This window comes from Eublepharis macularius, chromosome 2 (genome assembly GCF_028583425.1).
Source record: "Eublepharis macularius isolate TG4126 chromosome 2, MPM_Emac_v1.0, whole genome shotgun sequence".
NCBI lineage: Eukaryota > Metazoa > Chordata > Lepidosauria > Squamata > Eublepharidae > Eublepharis > Eublepharis macularius.
The window spans coordinates 66,298,709-66,310,922 of record NC_072791.1 but is presented as its reverse complement, the minus strand read 5'-3'; the positions used below and the strand labels follow the sequence as shown (position 1 = coordinate 66,310,922).

Here is a 12,214-nt window from a genome sequence, read left to right as displayed (position 1 = left end):
GCCCCTCAAATGACAGCTACAGCTATCATTTGAGGTGCAGGTGGGCCCTTTTCAGCCTCCTTTGCTGCCTGCTCTGCAGCGGTGGAAGCCTGAAAGGGCCCTCCTGCACTTCAAATGACAGCTGTCGCTGTTATTTTAAGTGCAGAAGGGCCCTTTTTGGCCTCCTTCACTGCCTGCTCTGCAGCGGAGGAAGCCGAAAAGGGCCCTCCTGTCCCTCAAATGACAGCCGTGGCTGTCATTTGAGGGGCAGGAGGGCCCTTTGCAGCCTTCTGCCCTGCCCTGCCACGGCTGCCATTTGAGGGGCGGAAAGGGTGTTTTTTCCCTTCTCCTCTGCTGCAGGTCTGCAAGGCAGGGGAGGAGGCCCTCATCCTCCCCACCCCCACCATCAGAGGTAAGGTAAGTGGTGCGCTGGGGCGGCAAGCAGCAGGACCCTTTAAACTATCAGCTGTCAGGCGGCTGGGGGGGATCCCCCCTGCTGCCTGCCAGCTGATAGTTAAAGGGACCAGTGCTTAAACCAGCAGGGGGGTGATGGGTGGGGGCGTGGGGGTGCTTGGAGAAAACCCAGCCCCCTGAGTCACTTTGGAATGCTTCAAATCTTCATGTAGCATTCTGAAGTGATTCAAACACCTGAATCCGAAGTGGCTTGCCGCTTCAGGTTTTGGGTGTTCCCGAAGTAGGAAACCCGAATATTTTCGGGCTGCACACCCCTACCTACAACACAGAAATGGCTAATGAAGATGATGGAGTTTGCAGAGATTGCCAAACTTGTGTTTTTGATCAGGGAAAAGACATTAGAGAAATATATTCCTATCTGGAAACCCCTTATAGACTTTTTGCAGGAAACAGAAATAAATGAACTGATGCTTTGTGCTTTTGAAGATTAGGAGGTAGGAAAAACGTTTAGAGGGAAAAGAGAACTATTTACTCATGGTAATTTCAAAGTTAGTGTATAATATGTAATATTTACATATCTTTCACAGAGAAAATTGGTATTCCTATTTTTATTTTTTCTTAGATCTGTGCTTTTTTCTCTTTATTTTTATTAATTTGTCTAAAATTCTCAATAAAAATTGTTTCTTTTTAAAGATCACATTTTGTTATTCTGTGACCATTGGTCTTCATTTCAGGATCTCTTGATCCTTCTATACCAATCTGTTACTGAGCCCCAAGTAGTATCTTTTTTGCTGGCGGATGTTAACCCTGCAGTAACATGAGCTGTTGCCAGGTTTTTCTCTACTGTAGTATCTTTTATTTATTTAACTTTGAGAGATTCCTTTGTTATATATTACGTATTGTTGGTATAATTTTCTCTGTATGTTCTTTTCTGCTTGTTACTGATATGTTATCTGTGATTTTATAAATATTGTACTGCTTGGTTCAAGACCTCAGGTTGAAGGAACTTAGTGTTAATAAAGAAAAAGACTTAAAAATGCAAACAATTGAGCTTTATATGTTTTAATCACATAACTGACTCTATATAAATGTGGGTCTTTATATCTGTTCTGTAATTTAAAAATACCCTAGCTGTTCATGATTTCAGCTTAGTCTACTATGCCTATTTCCACATTAGTTATTTGTCTCCGGTTCAATGCTGTTGGGAAGCAGGTTTGTTCTTGCTTTTTCACAGCATTGTGGTGCATTCATACCCCTCCCAGGATTTTCCCAGCTTTTCTCTGATCTATCTCAAACCTGCATAACTGAGAAGTTTAAGGAAAGTTTGCAGTAAAGCATGGATGTCCCTGGGTAGCCTTTTTCTCCCCCCTGCCTGCCACCAGAGGGATTTTTTTTTAATCAGCAGTTTAATATTATTATATCAATAACAAAATGCATAACAGATTTTCTTAATTCCCAGCCTTTATTTTTTTTTAAAAAAATGAGTCTAATACTTCTTGTTGTGGAGATATAAGGGAAAAGGAATATCTCTGCAGTGAAAGGGACTAGAGACTTTTTAAAAAAAATGAAAGCTGGCAATTCAATTAAGTTGAAACACAGATTGTTAGATTATGTGGATATATAATTGTCAATTTCTTTAACAGCTGAAAAGGCTCTGTTGGTTGGAGGGGAGTGGGAATGGCCGTTGATGGAAACTGTGGGGAAACATTGCATGTGGAAGCCTCCTTGCTACTGGCAGCACCACAGGGCAAACACAGAAGCCTGTTCCCATATGGAAACCATCTATGAGATTCTCTGTTTGGAAACAGATAAGATGGGCCACCATGCAATAATAATTACTTATAAAAATAAGTAAAATTCTTCTTTGTGATTTTTTTTTCTGTTCAAGTAAAAGCATGTGTGTTTTTTGACACTGTTGAACCACTGGGCCTGCCAAGCTATGTTTGTATACTTTCTGTATTATAAAACCAGAAGGAATATTTCAGTCTTTTCTTTTGTGGCTTACTTTCTCCCCACTACAATTTATTAGACATAGTTGCAAATGAGCACTCTGGGAATAACCTACTAAGCACAGAATGCTCAGCTTTTCATTTAGTGGGGCTTTTAAAATGTAGAAATACCATAGAGCAAAGGTAATTGAATTATTCCCTTCATGTTTTGTTCCATGTATAGATGTACTAACTCTTCATGAAATGAACAGTGTTAATGATAGATGCCTACTGTTTATTGATAATCTCTCTGTGTGAATCAGTTCTCTTGCATGGAGTTACCACAAGAGCTACGACAGTTGGCAGATTTTCACAAGCTTCGAAGACAAAAAGCAGTGCAGAAGTTTGAGCAGAATGAAGACGGCCACCTCATTAGAACACTGATGGGGCCTGTGGAGAGCAGGACAGCAAAAAAAGGGGGAAACCAGAGAGAGCGCACCGGCTTCACTCCTTTGAATAGGACAGCATTTCTGATAACATCCAGTTCCAGCCCTGACCATTTCTTGGATTCAGTTGGTCAGGACACCTCTATGAAAGAAGAGAGGGGGACAAATAACTGGGATAGTCATAGTATCGCAGCTGGGGGTAGTCATGTAAACTCTGAAACAGAAACAATGGATTCTGTAAGCTGTGACCAATTCCAGAGTAAATGATGTAAATCAGCATCAGAACAGACTGAGGCAAGGGGAAAGGGACAATCTCCAAAGTTCAGCCCACAAAGAAAGACTTTAAAAGAGGAATCAAACAAGAGATGATAAAGACATACCAGATACTGCAATTTCTGCCTCTTTGTTTCAAAAAATGAATAGTTCTCAGGTCTTATTTCAGGGTGCAAGATTGCCTTACCTTCTGTAGAAACATTTTACCAACCTGAAGTGAAAACGGACCGTGAAAGGACGCAAATTCGTTTCCAAAGTTCTTTTATTGGTTCATCTCAGGCAACGTGTTGTACATTCAGTTTAGTAATAATCATACAGGGAGCAAACCCCCACGAAGAGTTGGGGGTTTCTCCCGGCGGGAGAGTGGCAACGGGTGTGCCTGGCTAAGTATCCCGTTTCGCTATATACACGCTTCTTCAAAAGCCTCCATACATTTGCCAATGAAACCTATTTTTTATATGAAGCAGGAGTCGAATAACATGTGAATTTCCTTATTTTAATCCTGGGCAAAACCTCTATCCTTTCTCGATCTCCTCTCCTGGAGAGGAGGAAAATAAGGAAATTCACATGTTATTCGACTCCTGCTTCATATAAAAAATAGATTTCATTGGCAAATGTATGGAGGCTTTTGAAGAAGCGTGTATATAGCGAAACGGGATACTTAGCCAGGCACACCCGTTGCCACTCTCCCGCCGGGAGAAACCCCCAACTCTTCGTGGGGGTTTGCTCCCTGTATGATTATTACTAAACTGAATGTACAACACGTTGCCTGAGATGAACCAATAAAAGAACTTTGGAAACGAATTTGCGTCCTTTCACGGTCCGTTTTCACTTCAGCTTGGTTTTCAATTGTGACCGTTCCCACCTTTGGTTTGTTGGCTTTCGAAACATTTTACCAAACCTTGTCAAACACTGCACAGAACCAGAATCCTGTTTCAAGCAGCTGGAGGTTATGCTTTGGAGCCTCCTATAAGACTGAAAGGGAAGGAAGGTGACTCAGCAATTACTTTTGCCTTACCTTCAGAATTTAGCTGCCCTCTTCCTATCCCAGTTCCTACTATTTTGTTGTTCTAGTTTGCCAACGGTTGTCATTTCTTGTTTGCCAGCTTCCAAGAACAAAGATCTTATAGTGAGGTTTTTATTGTTGCGCACAACTTCTTTATGCAAATGTAATGAATGTTACTGCTCTACCACTGTAGACTCAGATTAAATCATTCCAAAGAGCCTCCGATATTTGTGGTAACAGAATATTTCTAAATGCCTAATGAAGATTAAAGTTTGTGGATTTTCAGTAATGGTAATTGCACAAAAGGGGGAAGTTTTGAACCCTTGTCTTTTTGGTGGTAGTGAGTGTTATGTGTATTTTTTTTTATAATCTTGTAGATACAATCCTTAACGTATCAAAAGCATTTAATTGTTTGGGGCAGTTATAATTAACTAATTCAGAATGGTGTTTTTTTTTCTCCCCTGCATGACTTTAATGTATGTTACAGTATTTGGAACAGGAATGTTTTCCATTCTGGACTGTGAAACAATACTGCGTGCATTCCATTTTGGACTGTGGAATTACCCCCAGGGCAAAGAAGAAAGTTCTGTATTGCATGACGTACCCATAGATAACAGCAGGCACTTATATAAAGGAAATTGCAAGTTACATTTTGTAGTGAAACATTTACAGATCATTCCTAAGTCATGTTTACTTCTGAGGTAGTACCACTAATTTCAATAGACATGTGTCCAAAAATGAAGGTTTAGAGCTACAGCCTTAATTATGTTAGATGCAAGGTTTTTCATTTGTATTTTCAAAACAAATATGAGACACATAAATAGGAATCCTGTGGAAATCTTACTTTGGAAATACTTCCCAATGAAGTATATGGGAAATACTTTGAAATTAGATTTCAAAATAAAGGGCTAAACGTTCTTTGAGATTTGAACAAATGTATTTTTTTTAAATGCAGGTAATTACATCTCAGTAATAAACATACTCTTTATTTTTTGCTTGGACATTTTTTCTGCGTTCTCTTAAAATGGTTGCAGTGTATTATGTTTAAAATGATTACTTTATCACCGAAAAATATTTTCTAAGACGCTTTATAGGTTATACCTAACTGCCCTAGAATGTGATTTCTTTGGTATGTTAAAAGATGACACTATACTTAAGATTTCATTGGAAAATGTAACATAATAAAATACTGAACATCAATTGAAATCTAAAAATAATTTATTAAAATGAAAGTAAAAATGTGTGACTCTGTAGACACTGGCACATATTACATAGGAGTCCATTTTTGCCAGAGCAGGTGAGGTGGGATAGTGGCTACTTGGGTTTGGGAGATGTAGGCCTAAATAGGTGAGTAGACTCAGCCTAAATGGGATGACTACCTCCCCTCATGTATGAATGACAAGAATGCCATTGGGAACAATAGAAGATGCCTAAAGGCCCATTGAATATGATGGGAGCCCCATTTACAGGGGGTTTCATTTCATGCCCAGAACTGCTTTCTACTCCCCATTCTGAGGACAAGTCATTCCAGTCTCAGAGCAGGTATTTTATGATCAGGGACAGTCATTCCACTCTTGGATTGTTATTACAGACCCCTCAAAATTCTTATGTTCCCATGGATCACCAGTCTGGTCCCAGAGCATGTTTCTTACTTACTACCAGGAACCACAAGAGCCAGTCTTGTGTAGTGATTAGAGCATAAGACATCTGAGATCCAGGTTTGAATCCTCACTCTGCCATGGAAGCTTGCTGGTTGACATTAGGTGTCACATGCACCCAGCCTAACCTACCTCACAGAGTTGGTGTGAGGATAAAATGGAAAAAGGAGAGTGATGTAAGTCACTTTGGGTCCCCGTTGGGGAGAAAGATGGAATATAAAGTAAAATATTTCAGTCCGAGACCTCATTTTCTATTCCTAGAGACTCTTGTGTTGTCATTCTAGGCCTGTAACAGTTTTTTTCTCTCATGGAGTGTCATTCTACTCTAGCACCTGTCATTCCAGTTCCAGAGGAAGTTTTCTGTCCTCAAGAATCGTCACTCGATTCAGTGGGGTGTTTGGTGTAGTGGTTAAAAGCAAGAGGACTCTAATCTGGAGAACTGGGAGCTAAACCACATGAGACGAATTACATGATGCTCAAGTGAAGAGAGACGCAATGTTAGCTAGGAAGCAAAGTTTGAATTTCACCTGTCTATAGAGCCTGCTAGATCACTTCTCAGAGGGTTTGTTAATTTCACTTCTCTACAAAGCCCCCAACATTCTTCAGTGTTTGTTAATAATTGACAGCCTTTGTGGATGCAAAGAGGAAATTAACAAACCCTCTGAGGAGCGATCTAGCTGGCTCTGTAGAGAGAGGTGAAATTCAAACTACACTTCCTGGCTAACATTGCGTCTTTCTTCACTTGAATATCCTTGTCTAATTCATCTTGTGTGGTTTAGCTCTGGGTTTGATTCCTCACTCTTCCATTTGAAGCCAGCTGGGAGACCTTGGGTCAGTCACAGCTTTTCGGAGCTCTCTCAGCCCCACCCACCTCACAGGGTGATTGTCATGAAGATAATAATGGCACACATTATAAACCACTCTGAGTGGGCATTAAGTTGTCCTAAAGGGCGGTATATAAATCAAAAGTTTTAATTCCACCTCCAGAGCAAGTATTCTACTCTCAAGGGCTGTCATTCCACACCCAGAACCTCCTCCCAGGGTCCATCATTCCAAGCCTAGAACAGTTTTTCTGCTTTTGGAGACCAATATTCTGTTCTGAGGGCTGACTTTCCAGTTCCAGAACACTAATGCGCCTTCCAGGGCCCATCATTCCACTACACTGCAGTGGCTGCCATTCCAATACCAGAGCACCAATTCCAGTCCCAGGGACTGTCAATTCCACTCTGGGGGCTGCCATTCCAGGCCCAGAGCAGAGTTCTCCCATGTTATTCCACCTTTGCATTGTAAATTTTCTGTACTGAGTTTGCAATGGATTTCAATGGAGGCCATGCAGGTCAATTGGCATTCATGGCTCCCATTATTTCCAACTGGCCTTCAGGCATCTCCCATTGTTCCCAATGAGCACATTTTCAGTGAAATCATAAGCAGCGTTACTCCAGTCTAAGCCCACTGAAATGGGCTAGTGTAACTCCTTTAGGATTTCATTGTTAGTTTCAAGTTCAAACAAACACCACTTCCACCACCATGCTGCTGTTGAGGAAGGGTAGGATCCAAGGCTAGTAATCATATTACTTATGTACAACTGAATGAACACACTAAATATCTGCATTTATGTAATCTGGGATCCAAAGATATCCTACAGCCAAATGTCCATTTAATACTGTTACATATAGTAGCCACGTTGTTTATTGGCTAACAGAGAAGCTACTGAAAAGGCCTATGGATGGGGGGTGGGGCCGGCTCTCTGATACATGGTGGTCTTAGGTTAGCACTTTCCAATAAAACTAAGAAACCTGGTAACCTCAACACAGTTCTTCTGGCAACTTTAATACAAACTGATGTTTATACACAACCTTTCTTTCTAGTAGACATAACCTTTCCTAGTAGGAACCACCTTTCCTCCTAATAAGAGATGTGAGGCTGTGACAGAAAATCATGTCACTTTAACAAATACCTAGTATATACTTATCTTCCCTATTAGGAGACTTTTATCCCTTCCAACAACCAAGAAACCAGGAGATTGACAGTGCAATCCTAAACAGTTACTTGTGCAAGAACCAACTACTACACTGGAGTAACTCTGCTTAGGCTTGCACTGTGAGACTTGGAAGGGCAGCCATGAAGGAATTAGAAAAGATCTGTAAGCGCAAGGCAGTGTTGCTGGAGACCAAGATCATATTTCCCATTGTTATACATGGATGTGAAAGCTGGACAATGGAAAGCTGACTGGAAGAAAATGGATTCATTTGTAATGTGGTGCTGGAGGAGAGTTTTATAACTATGGACTGCCAAAAAGATATACAAGTAGATTCTAAATCAAATCAAGCCTGAATTCTCCCAAGAATATAAAAATAACTAAATTCGGGCTGTCGTAATTTGTTCACAAAATGAGAAGAATAATCTTAAGGGGAGGGGAATAGGAAAAGGGCAAGACACAAAAGATGGATTGACTCAATAAAGGAAGCCATGGTCTGCAGTTTGCGAGACCTGAACGAGGCTGTTAATGATGGGTCATTTTGGAGATCATTCATTCATAGGGTCGACATAAGTCGGAAGTTACTTGAGGGCACGTGACAGCCCCCCCCCTCTTCAAAGCAGAAAGAAAAGGAGAAAAGACACCCTATGCCGTCATAATCGAGAAAGGCCTCTATATTAAGCCAACAGCATATTCCAAACTCTAGTCCAAAAGCAAATACGGGCCAGTGAAGTTCTGCTACATTAGTCTCTAACTCCGCAATGCTTTAATCGTGTTTCTTGAACAGTATGTAAGGCCAGGAATGGAAAATAATGCGGACAAATATGTCTCGCGCACACCAACCCTGTCAAACTGAGATGCTATGCAGCCGCAGCTGCCCCCTCCACCTCGTCAAACAACGTCACTTCCATACAATTCTCGTTGGAATCCGACCATCGCGAGTAGTTGTTAGTTCTCGCGCGAGAACTGCTTCACGCAATTCTATTCGGCCGAAAACGATCGGCAATTTCCGTCACCGCCAGACTCTACCAGTAGAGCACAGAGCAAATCGATGCAGGAGGGGTCCTTGCGGGGTCCGTGTGGGGGGTCGGGCATGGGGTGCGGGCTGAGGGGCCAGGCAAGGACGTCGGCGAAGGACGCCGGAAAGTACTTGTAGGTTGGGGCTCAGGGCGCCAGGCGGTGGTGCTGAGCTCGATTATTCTGGCCTGGCCATGGCGCCTCTCCTCCCCCCCGCCATGGCTCCCCGTGTCCCTGCTCCTCTCCTCTCAGTGAGCGAAAGTGGCCGCCGCCGCCGTCCCAGCGCCCGCAGCCGCCGCCTCCTCCTCAGCGGCAACAGCGCGGCCGCCATCTTGGCGAGGCAGAAGCCGAGAGGCATCGCGGTAAGACGCAAGCAGCGCTATCGCAGGCAACGCAGCTCAGGGCAAGAGGCCGGCTGGAGCGAAACGAGCGGGCAACTCGGGAGTCACCCCCGGCCCCAGCCGCGACACGCACCCAGGTGAGACGCGGGCCGGGGCAGGTGTCAACGCTGGTGGCGGCCCGCGGACCAGGCCCCGGCTCCCCCCTCCACCCGTCCCCTTTCCAGCTCCCGGAGCAGCGGCCCCGACAGCAAGGCCTTCTCTTAAAGGGCCAGCCTCTTTCCCATTCCCCCGGGGGGGGGACACACCCAGCCAGCCTCCCGCCCTTCACAGAACGCCTCAACAGGAGGAGGAAGGTCGCCTTAGACGGGGCCTGCACTGCCCTCGAGCGGCGAGCAAGGGTGTGGTAGTCACACCCGGCTCCCAGCACACGTGCGCTTCCCGCGCGGGCCTGGAAAACTGGGCGTGAGCAGAGGGGCCCTCGACGATTGGCCTTTGGCACAGCACCGATGCGTGTGGAAATGCGTGATAGAACACTGGCTCGTTTTCAGGTTTAGGAGGGCACTCGGTGCCTTGCTAGTATATTTGCCTATCAACTGAAAAATCAAATAAAGAACAACTTATCCTGGGATACCGTTGGAGAGCCAACTTTGCATGTTGATAGTGTTTCCTAATTTAAATAAAATTAAGTCATACAGGCCTCCTAACTGATATGTCTTATTGGCACAGTTTGAAGTGGTTATTGACAAGTAGATCTGGGGTCTGCTCAGTGTGGGTAGCTGGCACTCCTGATTGCAAAACACAAGTCTGATTGCTTGGTCATCCGCAGTGACTGAAAACTAGTGCTGGTGGTCATCAGGTGCTGTTGATAAGTGTTTCCATATATCATCGGAAAGCTTTACTATTACTTGTAGCTTGGTAAGGTAGTGCTCCTTTGATTCCTCTGGTGCTGGCATACTTCAGTGATTTGCTCATAAGTGTGCTTGCTCAGTGCTTAACATGTGTTTATGCTGCCAGTTGGAGTTGAGAGCTATTATTGTTGCAGGAAGACTTTCAGGACACTACTTAAAAAGATAGATGTCAGTAACGTTATACACTGTTTGCTGTCATTAGAAAAAAAAATCTGTCCTGATTTGTGCTGGATTTACAGACAGGGCACTGGCCACTCTATCATAAGCTAAAACAGCAAAACTGAGGCTATCATAAGCTTATTTGATTTGCTTGCCAAATTATTGACAGGGCTCTAGTGCTGTATGTCAGCATGTGTATGCGTGCTATGTGCCATCAAGCTGAAGAAGGGAGCCCTGACTCTCAAATGTTTATACCTTGGAAAACTTATTGGTCTCTAAGGTACCTCTGCTCTTCTACTGCAGACTAACAGGGCTACCCACCAAACTTCCGCCTTATGACAGTCCTATGAATGAAAGACTTCCAAAATGTCCTATCATTAACAGCCTTGCTGAGTTCTTGCAAACTGGAGGACATGGCTTCCTTTATAGAGTCCAGCCATCTTATTTTGAGTCTTCTTTTCCTACTGCCTTCTAGCTGTCCTACAATTATTGAGTTGTCCAGTGAGTCTAGGCTTCTCATAATGTGACCAAAGTATGATAGCCTCAATTATGTCATTTTAGTTTTATGAGTGAATTAGGTTTTATTTGATCTCTGTGTGTGTTATGTGCCATCAAGTCGCCTCTGACCTATGGTGACTATGAAGGAAAGACCTCCAAAATGTCCCATCATTAACAGACTTGCTTGAATCCTGCAAACTGGAGGATGTGGCTTCCTTTATTGAGTCAAGCCATCTCATTTTAAGTCTTCCTCTTTTCCTACTGCCTTCCACTTTCCTTAGCATTATTGACTTTTCCAGAGAATCTTGTCTTCTCATGATGTGATCAAAACACGATAGCCTTAGTTTTGTCACTTTAGCTTCTAGGTTGAATTCTGGCTTGATTTAATCTAATACCCACTTATTTGTCTTTTTGGCTGTCCATCGTATTTGCAAAACTCTCCTCTAGTGCCACATTTTAAATGAATCAATTTTTTTCCTGTCAGCTTTCTTCACTGTCCAACTTTCCCATACGTACATAGTAATGGAGAATACCGTAGTTTGGATTATCTTGATCTTGGTTCCCAGAGAGACATCTTTAAGGATCTCATCTAGTTCCCTCACAGCTGCTCTTCGAAGTCTCAATCTTCTTCTGATTTCTTGGTTGCAGTCTCCCTTTTGGTTAATTATTGAGCCAAGGAATAGAAAGTTAACAATTTTAATTTTCTTTGTCAGCCTTAAAATTGTGCAGTTCGTCAGTAGTCATTACTTATATCTTGATATTCAGCTGTAATCCTGCTTCGGCATTTCGGCTTGGCACTACCTTCATCGGTAATAGTTCCAGTATTTTTTGCCATTAATGTGGTGGTGTCATCTGCATATCTCAAATTGTTAATGTTCTTTCCACCAATTTTCACTCCACCTTCTTCTAAATCAAATCCAGTTTTCCTTATGATATGTTCTGCATATAGGTTGAATAGATAGGGAGTTAATATGCATCTTTGACAACTTTGGCAATTGGAAAACATTGTTTCCCCATATTCTGTCTAGAATGAATATTTCCAAATTTGGGATACCAAAATTTGAATCTTAGAATCCAGTTTGGTTCCTCTGTTATATCAGACTTGATATTCTATTGCAGAAAGCTATTTGGCTGTTTTGATCTGGGCTGGTAGTTTGATTCCCTTCAAGTTTATTGAATTCTTTAAGACTTTGGGCTATTAGAATCTAGTGTCTGTCCTTTGCTTTGATTAAAAACTGAAATACATGTATTATGTCTTGGAAAAAATAGTTGAATGGTAAAAAAAAAGTACACAGGTCCATGAAAGTTTAGACTTAAATTACATAGAATCACTGTGAATCATCTACATAGCTCTTTAAATTTGGTAAGTATATTATATGTATATAAAGAAGCCTACCCTGGACCCAGGAGCTCTGGGTAACTATCAACCAGTCTCAAATGTTCCATTCTCGGGCAAGGTGATTGAACAAGTGGTGGCTGGACAACTTCAGGCTTTCCTGGATGAAGTAAATTGTTTACCTATCCAGTCTAGTTTTAGTCCTGGTTATGAGACTAAAATAGACCTGATGGATGACCTGACTATATTTATTTTCCTGGACCTCTCAGTGGC

General features: G+C 42.5%; 2 protein-coding genes across 2 annotated transcripts in view; both read left to right on the top strand.

Moving 5' to 3' along the window:
- The window catches only part of EXD1 (exonuclease 3'-5' domain containing 1), a 63,535-nt gene extending 60,282 nt beyond the window's left edge, over positions 1–3,253 (top strand). The window contains exon 12 of the mRNA XM_054972057.1: positions 2,645–3,253. Within this exon, the coding sequence (XP_054828032.1) occupies positions 2,645–3,034 (390 nt within the window). The 3' untranslated portion in view covers positions 3,035–3,253. The remainder of the gene's footprint in view (positions 1–2,644) is intronic.
- A 5,677-nt stretch (positions 3,254–8,930) lies between these two features.
- The window catches only part of INO80 (INO80 complex ATPase subunit), a 110,133-nt gene continuing 106,849 nt past the window's right edge, over positions 8,931–12,214 (top strand). Inside the window, exon 1 of the mRNA XM_054971763.1 lies at positions 8,931–9,177. The gene's annotated coding sequence lies outside the window, so the exon portion shown is untranslated. The remainder of the gene's footprint in view (positions 9,178–12,214) is intronic.